This window comes from Podarcis muralis, chromosome 5 (genome assembly GCF_964188315.1).
Source record: "Podarcis muralis chromosome 5, rPodMur119.hap1.1, whole genome shotgun sequence".
Lineage (NCBI taxonomy): Eukaryota > Metazoa > Chordata > Lepidosauria > Squamata > Lacertidae > Podarcis > Podarcis muralis.
In genome coordinates, this window is record NC_135659.1 from 22,560,994 (window position 1) to 22,586,591 (window position 25,598).

At 38.5% G+C, this 25,598-nt stretch overlaps 2 protein-coding genes across 8 annotated transcripts in view; one reads left to right on the forward strand and one right to left on the reverse strand.

The window, feature by feature from the left end:
- Window positions 1-5,444, forward strand: part of AKNAD1 (AKNA domain containing 1) — a 22,660-nt gene extending 17,216 nt beyond the window's left edge. For 4 of the 7 annotated variants that reach the window (XM_028732586.2, XM_028732590.2, XM_028732587.2 and 1 more), the window contains exons 13-18: window positions 38-170; window positions 421-518; window positions 2,188-2,310; window positions 3,201-3,285; window positions 3,561-3,705; window positions 3,847-5,444. In XM_028732586.2, the coding sequence (XP_028588419.2) occupies window positions 38-170; window positions 421-518; window positions 2,188-2,310; window positions 3,201-3,285; window positions 3,561-3,705; window positions 3,847-3,990 (728 nt within the window). In that variant the 3' untranslated portion in view covers window positions 3,991-5,444. Of the gene's footprint in view, window positions 1-37; window positions 171-420; window positions 519-2,187; window positions 2,311-3,200; window positions 3,286-3,560; window positions 3,706-3,846 lie in introns of those variants that run through there. The other 3 variants (XM_028732592.2, XM_028732593.2, XM_028732595.2) reach the window with 3 other exon arrangements.
- Window positions 4,566-25,598, reverse strand: part of STXBP3 (syntaxin binding protein 3) — a 26,465-nt gene continuing 5,432 nt past the window's right edge. The window contains exons 3-19 of the mRNA XM_028732607.2: window positions 25,498-25,579; window positions 23,150-23,226; window positions 21,987-22,065; window positions 20,399-20,499; window positions 18,970-19,118; window positions 17,745-17,835; window positions 17,090-17,214; window positions 14,537-14,641; window positions 13,282-13,339; window positions 12,366-12,431; window positions 11,092-11,172; window positions 10,167-10,305; window positions 9,438-9,544; window positions 7,727-7,825; window positions 6,531-6,616; window positions 6,293-6,441; window positions 4,566-5,443 (exon numbers count right to left, since the gene is read on the reverse strand). Of these exons, the coding sequence (XP_028588440.2) occupies window positions 5,346-5,443; window positions 6,293-6,441; window positions 6,531-6,616; window positions 7,727-7,825; window positions 9,438-9,544; window positions 10,167-10,305; window positions 11,092-11,172; window positions 12,366-12,431; window positions 13,282-13,339; window positions 14,537-14,641; window positions 17,090-17,214; window positions 17,745-17,835; window positions 18,970-19,118; window positions 20,399-20,499; window positions 21,987-22,065; window positions 23,150-23,226; window positions 25,498-25,579 (1,692 nt within the window). The 3' untranslated portion in view covers window positions 4,566-5,345. The remainder of the gene's footprint in view (window positions 5,444-6,292; window positions 6,442-6,530; window positions 6,617-7,726; window positions 7,826-9,437; window positions 9,545-10,166; window positions 10,306-11,091; window positions 11,173-12,365; window positions 12,432-13,281; window positions 13,340-14,536; window positions 14,642-17,089; window positions 17,215-17,744; window positions 17,836-18,969; window positions 19,119-20,398; window positions 20,500-21,986; window positions 22,066-23,149; window positions 23,227-25,497; window positions 25,580-25,598) is intronic.

Here is a 25,598-nt window from a genome sequence, read left to right on the forward strand (position 1 = left end):
CAATAATCCATTTTTTCTGATATACATTTTTTCATAGGAAGCGTAACTTATCCTTCAGATTACAGGTTTCTTGATGAGTTGAGGAATCCTGCAAAGGATCATATTATTATACATCCTAGACTGAAAATACAGTTATCAAGTAGACAAGTTTGTCCCTGTTCTTCCAGCAGGTTAGTATGTACATTGCTAAACCTAAACTCTACACAAACTAAATGTGCACTCTCACCATGTTGAGGAACACATCCCTGATATGTCTCATAGGGTGCAATCCTAAACCCATTTACATGGGACTAAGTCCCATTGAATTCAGTAGGATTTGATTTTGAGTAGACGAGTAGAAGACTGCAATGTTAAGAACCTCTGTGCTGATTGTTAACGTACAATTAAGCCTCTCTCCTGTGTTATCTGTTTCCAACACAGAAATAAAAAAATGGAGCACAGGAAAATAAAAGAAAAGCCAGACTGTGAAAGGTACTCTATCTTCTTAGAAGGAAAAGCGATGGATTTAGATTTATCAGGTACTTAAGTTTTGGTAATATTAACAAAAGGCCTCACATTATTTGGAATTTAAGTGTGAACTACTAAGCATCTCTAGTAAACATTACAATAATCTGATGTCAGTTAAAGTCAATGGGTGTGATTGAATGTAGCAAGACTGGGCTTCTGCTTCCTTGTCGCAGCTCCCCCCCCCCCCCCCAAAAAAAAAAAATCTGATCTGGAGAGCTAGATCCTCAGAAGCAGATTTTGGGGAGATACAATGGTGCTAGAACAGGGAAAAGAAAACTGCAAGTTCTGTAGTTTCCAGCAAAAAACAGCTGCTATAGGCAGCAAAAAAAGATGCGCTAGTGCCCCCGTATCAATGAGTACTGTCACATAAAAAAGATCAATATACGTACGTGTGTGTGTGTGTGTACATATGCATACGGTGGTACCTTGGGTTAAAGACGCTACAGGTTACAGATGCTTCGGGTCACAAACTCCACTAACCAGGAAGTGGTTGCTCCAGGTTAAGAACTTTTCCCCAGGATAAGGACGGAAATCACGCACCAGCGGTGCAGCAGCAACAGGAGGCCCTATTAGCAAAAGCACGCTTCAGGTTAAGAACTGTTTCAGGTTAAAGAAGGACCTCTGGAACAAATTAAGTTCTTAACCTGAGGTATCACTGTACATCTTTAAGTATATGTAAGTATTTATAAATAAAAAATTTATCAGGGCAATGCACCTGTGCACTCCCATGGTCCCAATCAAAAACAACCATCTCATTCAGGCAAAAGAAACCACATGTTCAGCTAGATGCATTTTAAACTTCAACAGTGAGCTTCCTTGGTTGTCCAACTGGAAGTATAGCACTAAAAGGTTATGGGATTCTTAGTAACATAGGGCTCAATTAATGCTTCAGCTGGTTCTGATGACTGACTGGTACAGACTGCTATTACTCCAGCGTTAGAAGACCTTGACTGATTTTCCCCTCCTAGCTCAGCTAAAACCCTAAATGGCAAAGGGCCATGGTATCTAAAGGGTCATCTTTTTTCATTTAAATCCAGCCATCAATACCTTTATCAGAGGTGAATCTACATGTGTACCGCCCTTCTGAAGTTAGGCAGGTGGCAACCAAAAAGCCTTTTCTATAGTAGTACCATCTTATGGGATTCTCCCCATAGAAACGGAATGCTTTTGCCTGGCTCCTAAAGATACATATGAAGGCACTAGACAAGTCTCCCTGGGGAGAGCATTCCACAAACAGGGTGCTACCACAGATAAGGCCCGTGGAGGAGGCTCACAAAGAAGGGCCTCAGATAATTGCAGGGTCTGGGTCAGTTCATATGGGGAGAGGTAGTCTTTGAGGTATTTGTGCACATTTATGATCCTCTAGATTGTTTTTGCTGCTGCTTTAAATCTGTTGTTGTTGCTGTTAAATCTCCATGCTTTTACTGTTGGTTTGACACCATTTTTTATTGAGCCTTGTAAGCTTCCTTGGGACTGTTTGTGGATGAAAGGGAAGGTGCAAATTCCATGAATATATAAAAATTTTATACATACGTTAAGTGTTTCAGTTGTTCCAAGAGACGTAACTGACATGGCAGCAGTCATCACAGATTTTAACGAAGTCATGCAAGCCTTACATTTCTAAGGCCAATACATTACATATGTTTTAACATGTTTGTTTAACTTGGGGTGCGGTGTTAGGTAGTGACACCGAAGACACTTCGTTCTCACACCTACTAGACAGTTCAAGCAGTGAAGTATGTCTGGAAAAAAGTATTAAAAGTCATGGATCATGGACAATGGGTCTACAAGAACAAAATGAAGGTAGAATAATTTTTGTAAGGTATTCTTTTGTATAGTATATGGATAATTCTGGATATAATTAACACACAATTTTGATCTTTATACGAATTTAGCTGAAGACACCAAAGTGGTATTATCATACTTCTGTGCCCATTTCGCTTGTTGAATCAAGAACAGCAAGCCTAAATCAGCTGTACAATCAAATTAATCTGCATGAGAATGCAGATTACACACAATGCAAAAATATACAAATCAAGATTTTTGCATAACTACATCACAGTCTGAATCACTCAAAATCTGCAGTTTTCCTCTGGAAGACAAAATACCTATTTTTGGTAGTTTCCACAAAAGTCTTCAGAACACTTAAGCTATGTACAAAAATACAGACTGACTCTGGGCTAAGTTGCTGTTTTACTTTCTTTCGCCTTCTTTTTATTTCAACATACTTCTCTCAAAGAGATTGGAAAGGGAGTCAAAGAAAGAGTTATATTAAGGAAAGTGATGACTGTGAGAGTGGTAAATCTTGATTTACCGTACAGTTAATAATTAAGCATAAGCTAATACCAAAAACATTTCTTTCTTGAAAGGGAAAAACAAAATGCACATAATCTCAGACAGTTTTTTAAACAAAAGAGAAGTTAAAGGGAATGACCCATGCCCTTTCAAAAGCTGCAATACTCAGTGGAGACTCTCCACATCCTGCTTTTTGCATATAGAAAATGGCCTTAGAAGCTTGTCACACCCTGTGTGACTCCTTTTCTAAGGTGTTAATTAAAAATAAAAGAGCAGTTATACTTGTGGTTGAAACATTTAATAATCAATGCTTAATAGTAGGCTGGAGCAGGGACCAGGTAATGTAGTGAACTTTTTTGACTGCATTTCTTAAAAATATTTTTTCAAATTTTTTTTAGCTAGTTCGCAGAAGCAAAGCATCAAACTTCAAAGGATATATACAAAGAAACAACCAGAAGAGTTTATAGAAAGGCTATGTGACAGGTAACATGCATCATCAGTTTTAAAACCAAGTTACTTATAACCCTAGCTTATAACTGTAATTTTCATGGGCAAGTTTGTTTTATTTGCAGCAATGCATGCCAATACTTTTTAAGATCACAACAAAAATGTAATTTTTGAATTCAGCCTTTTGTGGTGCCCTTGTGGGCTTAGTAGTAGTATAATTAATTTAGAACTAGCAAGCAGACACTAGCTGTTAAGCATAGAATGTGTTTTTGTGTATCAATATGATATGCCTGTGATTTGTTACGCTCTAGACAAAATCTACATATTCCCCAAACTCGCTACTCAAGGATGCATGATACTATTATCCTTTCACCACAATACCTCCCTAGTAGGAATATTCATGGAAGGCCAGTATGCAGTCTGAGAAACAGGCACATCAAGGAGACACATTCAAAGGTAAGGGGGGAGCCTTGTATCTACAGAAAAAGAAATGAAGAAATCTTTGAACATTTTCCTTACAATGAAACAAGTGAACTTTCCCCCCTAGTCCAATCAGTGATGTTAATTACAAGCAGAGTTTTTTCTCCCCCTTAATAGATATTAAGCTCCACTTTGGATGATGTTATACAGACTGCAAACAATTTGAAGAAAACTACAGAACACATGGTGCAAGTTGTTTCAGAAGATTTAGCCAAGGCCAAAATTCAGACACTTTCCAGTCTTGCAGCTAGCCAATACTAAATCTGAATGTGTTTTGAAAACGGACAGAACTGTATTTGAAAGAGAGACTATTGGAATGTGTAAAGAATGAAAACGCACCATTTCTCTCCTTATTCTTCATGTTAAATAACCTAAAATCTGTTACATAAAAAATAACAGAAATTATCAAGTTGTGAGTTAATAATAAATAGGTTTTACAAAATCTTGCATTGTATACGTATGTTTAGCTCAGTTTGGAACTTAGGATAAGTATATTTCCCACTTAGTGTTGGTACAGAAGAATCATCTATTTGACTAGTCCAGTCATTTAATCTCAGACACAAACTCTGATAATTTAGTAGGCGGCGCAATTATTTTTATATCAGCATTGAAAAAATTCTAATTTATTGCCCAGCAACACCCCATTTATGTCACTCCCTCCCCCAATTAGAGAAGAAGGGAAATATGGGGAATATATGTGGGATTGACCAATGATGCAGTTCATTTTGTGAGCTGATGAAAGAAGCAAGTCAGTCATCTGCCCTGTACTGCATTCTTTTTCAGAGTCCTGACAAAAATTACCAAAACAAGTAATTAAGACAACATATTCTTCAGCGTTCTTGATTGTTGATAAAAGGTTTATTACTTTCATGATTAACTTCACCCAAATACCATACAGAGAACCATGCAATCCCCGACACACATAACCAAAGTTCTGTCTTGAGATTTCTCAGGAAAAGTTTAACTTACACTTGGTACCTCACTGAAAGCAGCTGTCTATGGCACTCTTACAAGTTGCATGGAATCTTGTAGCTTACCAAATTGTAGTTGTGCTATACATTTACATTTCCTCTTGTAGCTAAGCTCATTGCCCTTTTATAATAGGATTTTTAGAAACTGACTTTTTTTCCAGGATAGAAAGTTTACACATTATTACTGAAAAATCATTAGCATATATACAAATGTTTCCCAAGTCCAAGCATGATATATTGCGATGGTGAGCATTCTCTACACCAAACACTTCGCCGCAAAATGCCATCTATAACCAAGTACATTAATATAAAAACATAAGCTGTTACATACATCTTATTCTTATCTATTACCTTCCCCTTCCCCCCAACCCAAGGAAAGCAGATTTCAAATTATAAAAAGAACAGTCCCAAATACAGCACTGATTTATAAAATATGTACATAGGGTACAATCCAGTTCAAATCAAGGACTTTTAAGACCTGCTGATTTCAATAGGGAAGTCAGATATGTAACACTTCTCCCACTGTAATCATTTGAACTTAAAACACTCTTAACTATCACTAAATTGTATCCATAATATTTATATTATGTGTTCTTAATATCTCTTAAATTAAGCACAGCTGAAAATCTTTGAACGTTATAATCTCTATTCATTCTTAAAAAAGACTGTATCCTTTGATTTTGTTACAGTAAGTGCTTTTACATCATCCAGTAGTCTTCTAGGTGTCACGATGTGAGTGGAACCTGGTAAAAACAAGATGTAATCTTGAAGGGACAGTCATCAACAACATTAAGCTTATTAAACTTGTAACTGGGGAACGGACAATCTGCATCCTCATTAGGGTGCTGGGTTTGGTAAAGAGGTTTAAACCTCTCTGTACATCTCCATGCTGTGTATTCCCTGCCTTTTTGCTGCCACTGCCAAAAACAGTGAAGTATTGGGGGGGGGGTGATTTGGATGGGGGGTACTTTGGGTCCCAGGGCACAGGATTAGCAACCCCTGAACAAAGTAATAACCTTGAGGCAACTTGTTAATTTCCTCCTAGATGCCATTAGTTTCTCCAGCAATTCAGTATGACAACAGTAGTACATATTACAGCCAAGTGGCCATAACAGTGAAACATTTGCTGGGAAATGTTAATCACACACATTTCCTACTTCAAACTGCTCCTTCCCCAAACAGTTTTTCCTTTATTTTGAAAAAATAAATAAAAGACCATCTGCATGCTATTGCATGCATGTGCATTCAACATGTAGTTAGGCTCCTAAAACTATTTGAAGCTAACATGAGTTGCCAGTTGCTGTTATTTCAGAAAGATAATTTCAAAATTTGATGCAGCTTTACAGAGAAATGAACTACATAAGAATGCAAGGATAAAACACTTGTAGGAGAGTATTCATGCTTTCTGATAATATGCAGACTAGATACAACAGCTATTTTAAATTGCTTGATTCTTAGAGGAACCAAGAGGAAGATTCAAGAGAACCAATCCAGAAAAAGGAAGCAAAAATAAATCCTGGTGCTCCTATCGCTTCAAAAGCCAAGCAGTTTTTAGACAACAATCCTGTCTAAGCATAATTGGTCAGGCTTACCAATAATAACTTCACAAGACTTGTAGGCTTGAGAAACTTCATATGCACAGCGCATCTCAGAATATGTAATGCCTCCAATGACAAACACAATTAGCCTTGATCCACTTTTCCGGTCGTCCAAGTAACTAGTTTTGGGTTTATTGCGAGCACTGTAAAACAGAGTGGAAAAAAGGACATTTGGAAATTAAAGGGGGAATATGCACACAATTTTTAATTTGAATACCATTAAATCACTTACCTCACTGCTCCAGAACCATTCCATGGTGCGGGGCACTGGGAACAATAAGGCCAGTCTTTTGTGTCCAGTTTATTTTCTATAGCATCCTGGAATAAAATAGGTTCTTTTAACAAATTAAGGTGATACAAAGTATTTATTCTGAGTCTTAAAAATCCCCAGATTTTCTATGACTAGAAAGCAGGCATGAAGTCAGCATATAGCAACAAACACTTCCTGGGTACATGATGTAAACATGTTGATAAAAGAATGGAAGTTAAGGTTCTAAAGAACAAGCCACCTTTCTGAATGAAGGAACTGCCTGGTTATAATGTCCACACTTTAAACCACTGATTTCTTCTCCCACGGACTAATTGAAAATTGCTGAGGGTCTTGGTGGATACTTAATAATTTTTCTGCCTGCTGCAGCAATTTTAATTCCATATAAATTTCTGCGTATCTATTTTTAATCACTCCTTATTCTCTGATGAACACTATAAATGCTTAAGGCACACTAGGACTCTTTATTATTAAACTGTCTTTATAAATGTCTATTGTGCCCAGTTTGAAAGTTACTTTCTGAGCATGTCAAGATGAGAAGGAAAAAGTATGCAAGCATAAAGAGTGCTCTCATCCTCAGCCCAACAGCACTTCCAAGGGAAGGAGTGTGTCCATAGATGGAATAGATTTCCACTCTCTTTTATACTCCTCCCAACTAGCTGCCTCCAAATCTGGATCCTATTTAGCAGATTTTTGGGGTGCATCAGGACTGCAGATGAGAGGAGAGAAAGATGAACTCCTGTTGTGCAAATGGAAGTCTGCTTGTACAAAGTTGGGTTATACCTTCTGTATTAGACTGAAGCAACTGTGTTATACTGGTCTAAAAATTAGGAGTGTGAAACATCAGACTCAGAATATGACGTTCTAGAAACCTGTATCACGCCCTCAGGACTCTCCCCAAGTCATGCCTTCTCCCCAGAAGGTTGTACAGAAGAGAATAGGGGCCCTGGGCTGAAAAAAGCTCTCCACCGCTGGATTAAATGTAGCACACAAGTATATGTTTTGACCTATGTGGTCATTCCCCCAGAAAACTTATCAGGAGTAAAAGGTCTATATTAAATGCAACTAAAATAGGGATAACAACAGCACACAAACAGAATTTCTTAAAAACATCCAATATTATGTGCATGACTAAAAGCTATTTTATTTAGAAATTTTACCTCCATAATATCCTTAATAACAGGTGTCCATCGAGAAAGTTGAAATGTTTGTTCGGAAGAACGATCCTTCCTCGATGATCTGCGCTGTTGTGATCCAGCCTAAAAAGCCAAAGAGATTGAGCTTGATTGCTACTGAACGCTGTTAGGAGTAATATCAGTAATGCATTTATAACAGGTTATAAACCACTGAAAGAAATTAATATAATTCAAAGACAACGTTTTGCAGTCTATTATACAGGGGTTTCAAAGAAAAGTAATTGGAGAGAATAAAATATTGTCTTTGGCAAGTGAAAACAGAAGTACATCTCTTAGTAAGTACATAATAAAATGAAAGCTTTAAAACTTAATGGAAGACAATTTTTATACAAAGGGATTTGTAAACATTGGTTGGCCATGAAATTGCATGCATGCATGCTTCACTACCAACCCTGCCCCTCCCAAATCCTTGGCATACAAGGGACACCCAGGAGAGGGGTGGAAGATCACTTTTGACATCATTAACTTAGTCTATATTTGCCACAAGTTACCCTGCTACAGGGTATGAGTTATACCACATGATTTCAGAGTAGCTTCCATACTTGCTACTCTACTCAAACTGTACACAACTCATGAGTCAGCAAGAGTCATACAAAAACATGTCTGAGTGTCAGCAGAGCTATCTAAAGCACATGCTTCCAATTTTATCTCATCTTTTCTCAAGCACATGGCATATTTTGCACTTCTTATAGCACAATAAATTCATGTTTACTTGGAAATGAGTCCTAATATGCACAAAGGGGTTTCCTCAAAAGTATGAGTATGTTTAGGATTGCAACGTTTGGTTTAAGAGCTCAGCACAAAGAAGTTTCAGTCAAGAGTTTCACATTCTTCCTATGAGGCTGGGCTTTAGTGTAATGATGTGAGATACAAGTCAGTGAAATCCCTGGCTTAAGTCTCCCATCAGCTGCAAATTCATTACATGGTTTTATATAAACCATAATATCCTGCTTTATGCCCTACCCCTTACTTACAGGGTTGTTGTACAAATCAGAAAATCATCTGTGTGAAGCAATCTGAACTCCCTGAAGTACTATACAGACATTACATATTAACAATACAATACAACTTACTAGGGTTTAATGCTAATAATATGAATATTATTATTATTACTAACCTGTAGCAAATTCCCCAATTTGTTCTAACTTGGAAATATGTCATGTAATGCCTTAGGCTGCTACATGAATAAGTTATGTTCAGAGTAGACCTATGGAAATCAATGAACTACGACACAATTAACCTAAATCTGCTTGGTGGAATTCAATGCCACATTATGATGAATGTTCCATCTGTGTGAGAATTTCAGATTGTCAGACGGAGCACTCTCCCCTCTTCTCACCCCATGCATTGTTATTGGGGTTCTCTTGACCCCTCCAGAGCCAATTGGGAGGGGAGCCCCATTGTGCAAGCTAAAGTCTTGCGCAGGGCTTCAGCTGACAGGGCTCATTAGGTGAAATCTTGCCCATTGATTTCACTGAGTCTACTGTGAGAGTGATAGTTTGATACCACCCTCTGATTACGTTTGAGTTTGAAAAATTTGGAGTATTATGGCAAAGACAGAAGTAAGAGAAAGTGTAGTAGAAAACACTAATGGCATGAGGATAGTGGAACAGGCCTTAGAAAATAAGCAAGAGGTAACACAGAGTTAATAGGAAAAAAATGCTGCATTTCTTACTGCGATGACGACAGGTACACCAAGATACTTCCAGTTTTTTATCATGTCGCTATCATTTTCTATCTGTACGTTCTGGATCAGCTTGTCCAAGTTCTCTTGTGTAGTTCCTTTTTCCACATTTAAAAATAAATGTGACATTCTGAATTAGTAACTCTGAGATTGGTGTATTTATTTGTTACATTTATATACTGCCCATTTCTATATTGCTCATTAACCAAGTGCCGTGCGCATTGAAGAAACTTAAAAAACAAACAAAAAACAAAATGGTTTAGAGGAAAATTCAATCACAGAATTTACGTAAGCATTAATAAGTTTGAAACACTTTATGAAGTGCTACCCTAATACCTGTGTAGCATTGTTCCGAATAAGTTTGCACCACGGCAGGCCTGAAAAATCTCCATCTCACTAGCAATCCAATAATTACAGTCCAATACAGCTATCCCAGATATATTTTAAGATTAAAAAATCTATTCTTCAGGGCTGGGCAGCTTTTTATCCATATAAACAAACGACAATTTACTTGGCTACATCTTCTCCAAAAGAATAGTTTCAACAATAACTCTTGCATAACTGTCATTTATCTCAATAAGCCATGCTCTGCTGGCATGAGTGAATTGTGGCCACACATACACATGTGCATACACATGACATTTCATTACATTCATGTAGTTTAGTGTATGACATATTGAACTATGCTTTAAGACAGTAGATAGAAGATTTACACCTTACCATTTGTGCTGAAGATATAGAGGAGGATGGCTCTTATCTTATCATAGCTATCGTGATTTTTATTAAGCAGTACTGGAAGAAGGACTCGCATCTGATCTTTCACTTTCTGTCCCTCTACATCTGTTCCAAGAGCCAAATCCTAAGTTACAAACAAGAGATATCCTCTCAAGTTCACAGCAATTATTTCAGCATATTTTTGTGTTGCCACAGATCCACATTTAGCCTTAAGCGGAAGTAGAATTTTGGAGGCATATCATATATGTTGTGTTTCCAGGTAACTATCCCTTCTCTCCCAAATACAATTATGACTGTACTAGATTGCTAGGAGTAATGCTGTAAGAGGAAACCACACAGTACTAGCAGTAATGGAGCAAAACAATACAAGTTCAGTTGTTAACCGATCCTGCAGTACATTACTCAAGGAAACGAGTTCACTTGATCTACTTTGTAAATTTATATCCTGTTGCATCCTCTCTGTTGCTGCTGCTCCCTCACCAGTATACCACTGGGGCATTAGTCTTAGTTCTGGATTTTTAGAAGTTGATAAAGTAGCCATAACTGTGGCTCTTCCCATTGTTGAACAAAAGTAGCTACTGAAACTAACCCTTAAAGGGCAGTGAGAGACCACTATGAAACTATCCTGGTAGCTTTTCTGGTCAGGAAAATAGGGCTATGGCAATACTATAGCCGTACACACACACGGTTTTTTGACAGTAGCTTTGCACTAGTATTCAAGAACTGCAAAGAATAGTTATTTTTTACTAAACAGATTTTTAAAAGGCTACTTTGGCCAGAAGCACTTTTAAAAGCCACCAAGATATAAAGTTCTCTCCTTAGGGGAATAGCCAATAGAATTTCTGTTATTATACTGTCCCCAGTATTTGTTCAGTCCAAATAACATTGTACTCTTGGATGATTCACATACCTGTTCAACTTTGCACAGCTTTTCTATGTTATTCTTAAATTTACTCATGCAATCTTCAGCTATATTAAGATGCACTACTTGCTGCAAAACAGAAGCAAAAATTTGCTTACTTTTTCATAATTATGACACAGCAACAGAAAACAAACAATTCATTAACAGGCAGTAAAGTTTAATGTGTCCAACCTTATTTCTTAAAAACAATCCACAAAATATAAGCTTCACACTCTACAATATTAACAGGAAGAAAGAAAGTTGCAGCTATAATGAACATGAATATGTTGCAGTTATAATGTTTAAGAATGCTAATTAAGGCCAGCCTAACACTTTCTAAAGCTGCAATCATAACACACATTTAAGTAGTATATCCCACTGAATTTAGAAAGAGTTGAACAAACATGCTTAAGATTGCCTGCAAGCCAGGAAAATACAATACAAAGTAGATTTTGGCACATAGGATACACAATTTAATATGATAATACATTTTAAAAATTAAGACAAATTCATGAGGCTTAGATCTATCAAAAGTAATTAGTTGTGAGATGTAGATGAAATTTTCATTTACAAACAGTCGGGATGCCTCAAACATCAGAGACAGGGAGCTAACAACCTTTCTGTTTTGCTTTTGAACCTGCTGAGGTATCTGAATAGCCAAATGACAATAGAATGCTGGACTAGATGTTCCTTGCTCTGATCCAACAAGGGAATTTTTGTTTATGGAACAATTTTATCTCTCTTTAGGTTGTTAGTATGCCAGTTAACTAACTATGCAAGTGGGACGGTGGGGATTACCTTGCTAACCCTGCTTCTCCTGCCCAGGTCTTTGCTCTGATCAAAAGGTAAACTTCTGAAGCAATGAGTCTTCTTGTACTCATGGAGGCTCCTCGCAAATTTAGAATAGTGCAAATGCTTCCTGCTTCAGAAATTTACACTCCCGTATGAGAGGGGAAGTCACAATGGTGACAGGTCAGAGCTAATGCAATTATCTCCACCGCCACCCTATGTGTTTACTTAACTCCAATTCTACCAGTTAGATTACTTGTACCAGGAGCAGTTCACGTGGTGCTCTGCAGATGATATTTGACTCCCAACTACCATCAAACTGAGCCAACTTCACTAATTATCAGAGATCATGGGAGTTGTAATCCACAACATCTGGAGGGCACCTAAGTCATGCTTAAACACCAGCATAATTGGCCACAAACTAAGCCAAATCTAGGCTCAAATCTAAAAAATGCACAGCATCCAAACATATAACAGTATTACATTTTGCTCACCTTAGTAATCTGTTTGCGAAAGTGAGGCATCTTCTTCATGAGCTGAGCCAGATTACTTAAAGATAGCTAGAAAATAATTCAAATTTCAGTTTCAAATATTTCACAATCAACATTTCTTTTAATTTGTGTTTGAGGACCGGGAAATGCATAGCCAGCTTCAAGAAGTCTACTAAGGCTGAAATCCTGTGTTTACTTACAAGGTAAAAAGTATCTGTCTGAAGTCATAGGGGCCTTTCTTCTGTGTTTTTATTTATTGACTGATTACATTTATTCAAAGCTCAAAAACTATTGTTATTTAGGATTGCACTGCAATATATATTTAAGATTGCACTAAAAGGTAAAGGTAAAGGTACCCCTGCCCGTACGGGCCAGTCGTGTCCGACTCTAGGGTTGTGTGCTCATCTCACTTAAGAGGCCGGGCGCCAGCGCTGTCCGAAGACACTTCCGGGTCACGAGGCCAGCGTGACGAAGCTGCTCTGGCGAGCCAGCACCAGCGCAGCACACGGAAACGCCGTTTACCTTCCCGCTATAAAGCGGTACCTATTTATCTACTTGCACTTAGGGGTGCTTTCGAACTGCTAGGTGGGCAGGAGCTGGGACCGAAAGACGGGAGCTCACCCCGCCGCGGGGATTCGAACCGCCGACCATGCAATCAGCAAGTCCTAGGCACTGAGGTTTTACCCACAGCGCCACCTTCATCCCCAAGATTGCACTACAAATATATATATTTTAATCTCCATTTTAGTAGGTTAGAAGTACCAACAAAAGGCAACTCAAAAACACTTGAAAACAAACCCCAGTGGATTTGCATTCAGTTATTCTCACTTCCAAACCCATGTCTTTAGTATCAAGGTAGTTGCAGAAGACAAATTTAAAAACATTTATTACCACTTTAAAGTAAATATTTATTTCTTACTTTTCCTTCTGTTGCCTTTCTCTTTGATGAAACTTCTTTCATAAGTTTTGGGATTTCCCTGAAAGAGTAGAAGAAAATGGCTTCTTAATATTTTTAAATTAAATTGAGAATATATACAAGTCTGAAATTCCCTTCCTAGAAAAGCTAGATGGGCTTCCTCTTTGTTCTCCTTCTGCCATCAAGTGAAGACTGTTTTGTTCTCACAGGATTTGGGGAACTCACATTTTTTTAAGGAAAGGACTTTTAATAATACTGTGGTGTTTTTACTATCTGTTTTGTACCAGATTTGCTTTTGCATTATTTTAATTCTATCACAGTTTCATTACTTTAACTATTCTAATTTATAAGCTTTTAGGTTTTTGTATTTCAGCTGTGTTGTTTTACTTAGTGTAAGCTGCCTTCAGTCCTTGTTTGGGAAAAAGGTGGGAATAATAATAATAATAATAAATAACAACAACAACAACAACAACAACAACAACTGCTTAAAGGCTTTAAAATCAATGATAAAAGGTATGTCTCAGGTATGTCAACACAGCAGTAGTAAGCAAGTTTATTTAGTAGAAATTCAACAACAGCAGCAAAAAAATGTAGATTTAGTCCTCAGAAATAAGTGGACTATTTTGTGTATGAGGAACATTCCCAAGGTGCCTCACAAGTCCCCGAGTGGTCAATAAGGTGACTCACTCAACTACTCCAGAGTTAAATACAGGCTGCCACCTTCTACTGACTTAATGAGAGGCGGCAGTACTCTCCCTTTATATTCCTTGGCTGTGGCCTATTGTTTGCCTAGAGCAGGGGTGGGGGGAACCTAAGGTCTGAGGGCCACATCTAAGCCTCTATCTGGCCCTCAGGACTATTACTAGACCCCTCCCCAGGTCACACCCCTCACCCAGCTTCACACCTCCTTGAATGCTTTTCATAGAATCATAGATTCTGTAGAGCTGGAAGGGACCTATAGGATCATCTATTCCAACCCCTGCAATGCAGGAATTGCAACACACAGTCCCTGTTGCAGAAGCGGGACTGCTTCCACTAGCATGCCAGGTTAGTTGAATACAACCTGACAGGCCAGATTCAACTAAGTCCTACTCAGAGTAGACCCGCTAAACTGATGAACCAAACTTAGTCGCACCATTAACTTTAATGGGCCTACTCGGAGTAGGACTAGTACTGAATACCACTGATACACACACAGTTTTAAGTAGCTATCAAGTAATGTTATGTAAAACAGCAAAATATGTTCAATCGTACGCACTCCAACACATCCGCAATATGCCTGTGTCGGATTTTCACCCAGAGGTCATCATCTTCTTCCAGAATAGCTTCCCTTTCTTTTCCACTTGCACCTTCCGTCTTATACCTAAACATAGGGGGGAAAGCAAATTTTTAGTTGTAATATATAAACAGATGAATATACAGAACAGTTTTTTGCACATATGTTTTGTAGTTAAAAGAAAAGGATTTCAAAACTCTTGTTTTGAATACATCAAGAGTCCTAATTACAACATACAAAAGCAATAGTTGCGCTTTTTAGGATATAAAAAGCTGAAATACTAAGCTAAGGAAGCCTAGGAATTATTCCTAGGAATAAGTCCCTCTAAAGTGAGAGCTACTTATTTCCTAAGAAACGTGCACACAATATGCTGAAAGGGTAATAATATTTTGTAATGTAATGTATAAAAGATCACCAACTGAGACACAAAATGGCCTATTCCAAAACGTATTGTCTGTTTATATAGGTCATTACATTAATCTCCTCTAAGAGTTCAACAGTTCCTCTTACCCCAACGTGCAGAGAACAATCTCTCACTTTAAATTGGGGAAATACCGTATTTTTCCGTGTATAAGAATAGGTTTCCCCCCTAAAAAATAATGTCAAAAATTAGGGAGCGTCTTATACATGGGGCCATCTCCCCCCATTTTCTTAAATTTGAGTCCACCCAAAAATAAGGGGCGTCTTATGGTTAACTACTGATTTCACATACAATCACAAAGCAGATTCTTATATGGGAATTATTTAACGTACAGGTATCTGTACTAACATGCCTAGTATTGTATTCTTCCAGCTGTTAACCAGATTCCTAAGAACTGGGGGAATGCCACAGAGTTTACTACTGCTATGTCATGAAACACCGTTTATATGTATAGGAACTCACATAAAAACTGATTCAACCAGAAGGCAGTAGAAATATAAGAAAGGAAAAAATGGAAAGTTAGTTAAGACCATATTATTGAAAAAGAGTTAGTAGATATTACAGAAATATGAGTCTCTCTTGAATGCATTAGTTATTCCTAAAGTAGATGTAGAAGATGGTGAAAAGCTGAAATCCTGCTGTGGAAGTTTGCATTTGAACTACAGCTGATTGTTAGCTATTTACTGTGGAACTTAAGGGCTGTATACTTTAACTAACATGTCTGAAAGTGTGGGATAACACTCTTTGTATTAACACAAATCCAGAAAGTGGCTTCACATTAGTATCTTAATAGCAATAAGCACGACTTGATAAAAAATAATTATGTTGTCTGTTGTGAATATTAGATTGGCACTTCAGGTATGGACTCAGGACAAAGGAAGTGTGCCTCTGTCTGTCTATCTATGTGCGCGCACACATATACAGGCTTTCTCTGCTGACATGAGTAAAGCCACAAAAGTGTGGTATGATACATGGAGCTGTGGCATCACATGGTATTGTTTGGCAGAGGGACAGATCAATGCTTTAAAATTTTGAGTAGCACTAAAGTTACTGAAGTGATTTAGCCTGCAGCATGATGCTATGGATCTGTGCTCAGTGGGGCTTACTTACTATATTTAGGATTTCAGCATTGGTAAAAATAATTCCTGAGCAGATAAAAAACTAACAATTTCTACTACCATATCTACCACAGTACTGTCTACACTGACTAGCAGTAGTTTTCCAGGGTTTCAAATAGAGGGCATTCCCAGCCCCATCCTGGAGATGTCCAGGATTGAACCGGAGACCTTCTTTATACAAAGGAGATGTTCTACCACTGAGCTTCAGCCCTACAAGATTGTTCACTGCCCAAATCAAATCAACAGACTACACACTTCCATGAGACTCTCTGCAGACCACTTAAATAGAGGAAGTTGTCACCACTTACAATATACTCAAATTCCTCTTCCCTTTTATGTTGAACTAAAGGTGGACTGTTCTGGAAGCTCTGCTTATGCCATGTTGATAGTCAAGAAGATGACCCCATTCTTAATTGGTAGTGGCTGTAGCAATGACCTCATGTGTGAGTGTATATTCACACGCTTTGAAGTGCACTAATCCGCTAGCTTTGACAGTATTCTTATCTGCGGGTCAGAGATATTGGGCTCTGAGCCCAGAAAGGGGCAACATCGGTCATGCTTTGGGTATCAGCCACCATGTGACGTATGCTGCTTTACCGTATAAAGAATGTATACACTTTAGGCTGGGTACGCGCAGTCCATCATCTGCTTGCCTGGTGGTGTCTGTCTCTCGTGCAAAATGTAAGAACTGGCAGGCTACTTTTTGTTGTTAAGTCTAAACCCTTCTCAATAAAGACAATGAAACTGTTCATTCTGGTGTCTTTAGCATCCTTCTTTGGAATTCCTGTGTCCCACAATTCTCAGGAGTCCTCCTCTGGCTCTGCAATGTGTAACACCTTAAAGCAAGGAACTTCAAAGGCAGTCCTTCTAGGGAATGTTCCATTTCAGCCAACATGGAATAACAAATATAGGGCAGAATGTATTCTTACATTCTTACATTGCAGGAGTTTATGAACTTGTGAGTATATTTAAAAATTGAGATGAAATTATACTTGCTTGTATGTGTCATTTTCAATTGGTAGCAGATCATAAGCCATTGCTTGAAAAGTGAGTTCATGAAGCACAGTTGACACAGGGTCAAAGCCACGATCAATTATTAACAGCTGGGAGTGGGTTTTCCCCTAAAAATCAGAAAGCATCACTTTTTAAAAAGATAACAAGCAAAACAGAGAGTGCTGTACAACCTAAAAAGATTTACTCTATCTTTTAAAAAAGAGGACGCACTAGGAAATTAAAGCTACACAAAAACTAACAGGGGAAAAAGGCTAAAGTTTATTTTCATATAATTAAAACAATAACCATATTCCCAACATATTCCAAGATTTTCCTGATACTCTATACTCCTATATTTCATGGGGAAGCCATTTAGGTTCCTTCAAGGAATCAGCAGTGAAGAAATGGAATGTCAGACCCCTCTGCCCTCAAGAGATTTTATTGAAAGTAACATGCTGGACTTTACATGGAATAAGTTTTGTGTATAGGTTTGTGGCTTGCTTCTCCTTTTGTGTTGTGGTTTAAAAACCTTGTTCAATTCCATCCCCTTGTAAATGGAAGAGCTCTTTTCCTGCATTTACAACATTCATTCTTCCCAGCTACATTCCAAGGCTCTCCTATCCCCAGCCTCCTAGAGAAAACTAAATATTCACTCTACCTTTACTTGACTTCGTTGATCAATTTCATAGTAGTTTTCAAGCTTTTTCTCAACTAATTGTGCAAGTTTGCTGGCGTTATCCAAAGGCTTGCTGAAAAGAGAGGAAAATATATTTTGGCTGACATTTATGAGGACACTGATATCTGAAATAAGTGATTGTGAGCTAGTTGAGTTCATTTGCTCTATTAGAATTTGAAGTGATCATTTGCTACAGAGTATTTCATACAAACAAACCTGCCTTTTTTCAAGTCAGACCATTGGTCTGTCCAGCTCAGTACTGTCTATACTCAGGTGGTAGCAGCTCTCTACAGTTTCAGATAGGAAGGAGTCCTTCCTGCACAGCAGTTCACACAGATAGCAGGATTGGAACATGGGGTCTTCTTTCTGCAGGCAAAGCATGTGCTCTATCACTAAGCTATGACTCTTCCCTACAGTTCTTTATTCTGAACGCGCTGAGTTCAGTATGGGGTGGAGGTCAGTAGCATGGGAAACATCAACCATCACAAACTTCATTAGGTTTATACATTTCTCCCCTCCTCCACTCTCTGAGTTGGAATTTGGAAAAGTGTTAAGGAACTGTACTAAACTAGGTACCTGCGGGTGGCGCTGTGGGTTAAACCACAGAGCCTAGGACTTGCCAATCAGAAGGTCGGCGGTTCGAATACCCGTGACGGGGTGAGCTCCCATTGCTCAGTCCCTGCTCCTGCCCACCTAGCAGTTCGAAAGCACGTCAAAGTGCAAGTAGATAAATAGGTACCGCTCTGGTTCACCAGAAGCGGTTTAGTGATGCTGGCCACATGACCCGGAAGCTGTATGCTGGCTCCCTCGGCCAATAAAGCGAGAGGAGCACCGCAACCCCAGAGTCGGTCACAACTGGACCTAATGGTCAGGGGTCCCTTTACCTTTAGGTACCTGCCGAAGACCTAGTTATGTATACCAAAGCTCTTCTGAATAGTCTCACACACACCAATGTTCCTTCTGGTGTGCAACCCTGCTTGTCTCCCTCTCTCCTCCCAATACTTTCCCAACGAGCATGAAGTCCTTTTAACACAGAATATTTGACTCCTCAGTATATATTCATAGATTTGTTCCACACATGCAGGGGAACTGCATTGCCTCCTAACATTTCAGAATGGGCAATGTTGAATTTCCAAACTGTTCAAAGCGTAGAATCCATTTCGATCAAACCAACAGAACACTTGGAATACAGTATTTCCAGTTGTACCTTCTGTATCTTACACCAGGATTTTCCTCTAGAGTGGCACATAATGTAACAATTTGTTCAGCCATTTGCTCCATTACGTTGTCATTTGTCTTCTCCATGATGGGGCTGTAGCAGCGATAGAAAGCATTTGGGACATCAAGGGTAAATACCTAAAGTAAAGAAATGGTTCCAAATAGACTGTTTTAGGAACCAGAATGTAACAGCAATATCAGCAGAAGATTAAAACTTTTATTATATTAAATTGCAAGCGCAATAAATGTCTAGTATAACACAGCTTAATGATACCTTCCCCCACCCACATCTTTTCTCCTTGGTCCTCTTGAAGAAATGTGTTCCTTGTTCTCACTGAGGTCTACCTCTACCACTGAGGTCTACTTTCTCCTCTTACTTAAGGGCATTACTGTACAATCTTTTGCTACCTACACAGATGATGGAACCTGGAGTGGTCAGAACCAAATTCAATAGTTCAACATGACTGGGCAATGTAATGTCAAAATACCGTATTTTTCGTCCCATAGGACGCACCTAGTTTTTTTTTTGGGGGGGGTTTCCTTTATTTCCCCCCCAAAAGCAGGTCGGGGAAACCGAACCAGGTCGAGGAACAGCGGGATGGCGGTGCTGCGCCTCCCTGCTGTCCCCCGAGCTTGTGGGGCTGGCCGATGTCTGCCCGGCGCGCGGGGCGCTCTGCTTCAGCAGGCCCGGCACTCCGGGAAGCAGGCTGCTATGCACAGCCTAGACAGCCCTGCAGGAACTCCTGCAGGGCTGCCTAGGCTGCGGATGTCTTCCTGAAGCCTGGAGAGCGAGAGGGGTCGGTGTGCACCGACCCCTCTCGCTCTCCAAGCTTCAGCGAAAGCCTGCATTTGCCCCATAGGACGCACCCAGATTTCCCCTTCATTTTTGGAGGGGAAAAAGTGTGTCCTATAGGGCGAAAAATACGGTAGCCTTCAAGGAAAAAGAAGTCTGAAACCTAAAAAAAATAGGTTTTAAAAATCTCAGCAAGTGACCAAAAACCTAATGTCTAAATAACTATACTTTGATTTCACTTTTTCCATTTGTAGAGTTTTCTGTCAACATCTAGTGGTTTTTATAATTCATGGAATATGTTCCAACCACTGAAAACCCCATCTGGTTTCTAAAGATTTAGGAGAAAATGCCTACATACTTTAAATTTTCTGTCTGCGGCTATGATGGCTAGCAACGTTATGTAAGAGGAGTTGAAATATTGTGTTAAAATATTAAAATCATTTTTGACAATATTCAAAATATGCAGCTTTCTAGTCATTTTTGACAGGGTTATTTTTATTTAACTACTATATAATTTAACAAGCAAGACTCCACATAATAAGCATTAGTTACTTAAAAGGTTAAAAGAGGATTAGACAAATCCATGGAAAACTTGGAAAAGTTAAGTTCAGTAAATTAAGCTTACCTGTGATTCATAAGGGAAAAAGTTAATATTTATTTCTTTGCACCGTCTTATAGCCTTTGAACAAGATGACTTCATTTTATTGAAAAGTTTGTCATCACAAACTAGGAGGAGAGAAAGGTTTTTCAGCTGTCATATTATTTCATATTTAAAACTTCTTTTATGCAACAGGCAGTGTGTATGTCTTACCAATAATTTTTAAATAAACCAAGAATCTATTGAAAAGTATTAGTTTTTTTCTTCATGTGGGTATTCTGAGTCATCCACAATGGTCTGATTAGGAAGAACACTAAACCATAATTTAGTGTTACAAGAAGCTCCTCCTCCTCCTCCAGCGCAACCACAGAATTCATAAGTTCTTAATTCAATATTTTATTAGCCACCATTTACAGTGTCATCTGAACCACGACAAACTGTAGTTAAACTTAATTATGATTAATGAAACTGAACCAACTTTAAACCATGGTTTATGCAGTTAGCTTGTTTCCAGAGGTTACAGTTAAGGTTTCAGGCAATTTGCCAAACTGTGGTTAAACTAAAGCAGGAGTGAATAACCTTTGACCCTGCAGGCTAAGCTGGGGCAGATGGGAGTTTGAGTCCATCACCTGGAAGGTCACAGGTTAGACATCCCCAGGCTACAAACCAAAGCAGCCTGCTCTTTGCAGCTGTGCTGGAGGAGGAAAGGAGAAGTAGTGAGGAGAGGTAGTAAGCATGTAAGCCTAGAGGCTAGCTGGGTTAATTCTCATAACACCAAACCACAGGAGCTGAACCAGGTCAAAATATCTTGCCTATAGTGGCAAACTATTTTTAAGCACCAAAACAGAAGCCAGTCTTCAGACTAAATTATCTATGGAAGGTCACCTAACCCTCTAGTGTTTACCGGGTGTGTGTGTGTGTGTGTGTGTGTGTGTGTGTAAAGGAGCAAGGGGGGAGACTGAATGAAAAAGCACAGAAAATTATGGCTCTACTACTGCACATCCCTTGCACTAACAGGAACATTGCATACCACCCACTGCTCTGAACCTTTTTATTATCCTAATCCTAAAAGACCTTTTCAGTGGGCATGTCCTCATTTTGTTGTTATCTCCCAAAACTGCTAACCAAGGCCACTGTTTTCACATTTAGGTAAATTATTAAAAGGTTTTTTATCTAGAGCAGCCATTTCTGGCAGATGGGAGGATAGAAGAGTATGATTATAAATGGTATCCTAGTTTTTACTTTGTTTTAACTGTTGATACACCAAACCTATATTGCTTTAGGATTGTCTATGCAGGGCTGTTTTAATGGATGACTGCTGTTTGTTGTGATTATATTGTTTCATATTATAAGCTGTTCTGGCGACATTAAGGAACCAAGTTGGCAGGAAGAAATCCCAAAGAAAAAATACTTAAAGCAGCACTTGGAAGAAACTACACTATACAGAATAATGTGGGGAAACACGTAATACTCTTGTCAGAATATTGTAGGTTTTTAGTCATAACCAATCCCCTCACACCTGAAATATACAAAAGGCTCAAAGGTCATTAACCTGCCTGCTCCCATGGCTACAATAAAAAAATCAATGAATTTGCTACAATCAGTGAATACTTACAGTCAGTAAAGTAGACATATGCTGCTTTGTACTTGCTGGATGATTTACTGACGAAGTCATTTATAAGCCCATCTACAGACTGAACAATTAAAACAGTACATTCTAAGTACAATTTCCATAATTGAGGAACTCTGTATATTTCCTTTTAAAGAAAGTGCTAAAACAAAGATGAACAAGTCAAAATCTTGGGGAGGGGGGGAGAGAGAGAAACTGCTTTCATTAGCATAGAGAAAATTATTGGCAAACAAAACTTGTATCTATTTTATTAATATACAGATTTATAGGAAGTGTATTAAATGGACAGCAAATCATAAACAACATATCAATAAGTGTATTTGGAAGATGCAGAAAAGGCTGTATTTGAAATGTATGACTATAGTTTTTTCCAAACAAGCTATAATCAAACTGTGATTATGAGCCTGACTTGTTAACAAACCACAGTGTAAATCAGGCTTTCCCAAACTTCAGTTCACTGACCCCTTGATGAGCTTATAGTTAAATTCTTAGGAATGTAAATGAAATAGTCAATAAATATCAATATATAAACAACACTTATTAATTATTCATCACCATTACTAGGAATCAAAGTGGAAAAAATAAGGAAGCAAAATAAGTGAATTTAATAATAATTTATCTTATCAAATGAGACGGGTGGGCCTGATGGGCTTTAACAAAGTTTATGAATATTGGGCTGTTGGTTTGAGAGTCTGAATCTTAAGTCACTGCGTTCTGCTGTGTTGTTAAATACATCTTTTAAAATACAATGATTCTTCTTAACACGGGAGCTGCACTCCATACATTCCTATGCCCTTTACTTCTGAGGCTCATCGTTCCCAAATAATTTTGTCGCACTATACCTCATAAACTTCTTTTCCACCCCCAGATGCTTATTGATCCCCAAGGTCTTTATTCTCTGTAATGCAGAACAAGTATGCTTTTCTGGATCTAACCCCATTGACAAAAAGAGAATTACATAAAGTATAGCCCTTTCAAATAAAATTCTGATCTGCAATGACCACTGTTCCTCAGCAACTCTTTACTACTACTACACATTTCAATGAAGTAGTAACCTATGAACATTTTATCACATGGTAATTTTTAAAATTTTTATTCACAAGAAGATTAAGTCAAACTGACCAACAGGCTTAAAAACAACAACTAACCTTTGCTGTAGGTGTGATGAGATAAATGGCTTTCATGTTAGGGACTGGCTCACGGTTTTTATAAACATTCTCCACAACTACAAAATAAGATTTTATTTTTTTAAAAAAACTTCAGTATTTTATACATCTACATTTGCAAAAAGAATTAAAAGTACATGATGGATCTCTGATTTGGTAAAACTCCATTTTCATGCTGGATCCCACTTTTCCTAATAATAATTCCAAGCCAACTCAAAACTTACAATCAAAAGTAATAATTATATTAAATTAACAAAGCATGAAAAGAGCAAGATAAAACATATTATATAAGTCCTGCACTTGATCAACAATGTGAGAGGTGGCAATGGGGGCCATAGGAGAAATCTAGGAAACTCCCACACAACTCCCTACCTCCCACAGGGAGCACTACTGAATTCAGGCTCCCTCCCCTTGGAGCCCCTTCCATTCTTAGAGGGGCAAATCTGGATCCAACCCAATAATTTTAAAAGAAGAACTTTAAAAGAAAAACTGCAGGTTGCAAGTACTTCCTTTTCTCTCATAGGGGAATGCTTCTAAGATGAAAGAAGCAAACAAATTGCTGAGCCACGTGAGTGTTATAATTAGGGTTTTCCATTTATCCTTTGGCAAAGACCAAAATGACCACAAGTCAAACCCAAAGAGGCCTGAAATCAGTGATATGCTAATAACTTCAGGCATCAGTTAGCAAACTTAGTTTACAAAATAAGCACAATACCGCAAACTGCATGTAGTCTCACCACCTACAGCTGTTAAATTGATTGACATAATGATTCTAATCAATCACTATTGTGCAAACAGATTTTTAAATGTTAGTTTTATCATGGTAGTTTTTCAGGCACTTCCAGCTTTACACCATAACTACTTTGTATCTGAGCTTTAGGATGGCTGCAACAAGGAAAATAAATTTATTTAGTTCCTTTAAATATGGCTGTTTATAGACTATAAAATTTAACAGCAAAATCCATTTTATAAGTTATCCCTTGCCACCACGCCTTCATTAAGCATGACTTTCCTTCTGCCCCCACTGTCAAATGTTTCTGAAAGCCATAATATACTAGGAGCTACTGCCTCAGGTCGCTTCGCTGTCTCTCCATTCTGCCTTCAAAGTCTCGCTTTGTCCCCCCACAAGGCAACATGCAGTCAAGAAGCTCCCCCATCCCCAACTAGAGCAGCCTTGCTTGCTCTTCCCTGCTGCCTACCAACAGGGCGGACAGCTTGCCCAAAACCAATGGCCATGCAAGATGTGGAGGAACAGGCAGGACAGGCTGGGGCAGCTCCCCAGCAACCTTCCTGCTTTGCTGCTGCTTTCTTCCTCTTCAGCCTCTGATGCTGCTAAGTATGAAACGGGCATTGTTTGGTGTGAAGGTGTACAGCAGCAGGAGAGCAGGCAGTTGCTGGGGAACTGCCCCAGTCTGTCCTGCCTGTTCCTCTGTGTCTGTGTTTTTGTCATCATGCCACCTAGTGGCAACCATGAAAAGTGCAGCATGATGACAATCCAACAACTATATTATAGCACAGATAGGTAGCCGTGTTGGTCTGCCATAGTCAAAACAAAAAAAATTCCTTCCAGTAGCACCTTAAAGACCAACTAAGTTAGTTCTTGGTATGAGCTTTCGTGTGCATGCACACTTCTTCAGATCTGTGGTGTTCTTGGGATTCCTCCCACCCACCCAGGGCATGTTTCCTGGTTACCTTCTGTCACTACCCACTTATCTGAAGAGAAGTAGGACTCTCCCCTTTATAGTCTTACTCAAGTACGTCTTAAACAGGCACACAGTATGAGATATATCCCTAGAAATTCACCCATATCTGAACACAGTAATATATTTAAGGAAGGTAATCCAGAGCAAGTAGGCATTTAATACAGAATACTCACAGTTCTAATGTCCTATCTGATATGACTAACTTTCCTCATTAACTATGCTAACTCACTCATCTCAAATTCTCCCTTTCTCTGTCTCTAACACACACACACACACACACACACCTTTCAACTGTCATTTTGCAACAGACACATTCAAACTCCACCTGACATTCCATTCAACACCCCTCCTGACAATTCTTCCATTCATTATTCTGTTACAACCATATACCAAAAGGATAAGAAACTCAATGAAGACAAAGTTAACAGATGGAAGTAACAAATCCAGCAGCAGAATGAGTAACAGAAAGAAGTGAGATGAAAAAGGGTAAATTAATTACACATATGCCCTGTTGAAATTCATGACTTTTTCGTTGAATAAGTTTCCACTGGATGTCCTCTGCAAATGCTGACAAAACAAGTTTCCCCATATGCTAGAACCACAGAACTCTGTTTAAAAGGTACTTACCAGTGATCCCTTCTGCTAATAAGTCTGTCATTTTACCACATGATGACAGAAGCTTTGTGGTGAAGTCATCTAGAAGAATTATCTGTATAAAAAATGTTGAA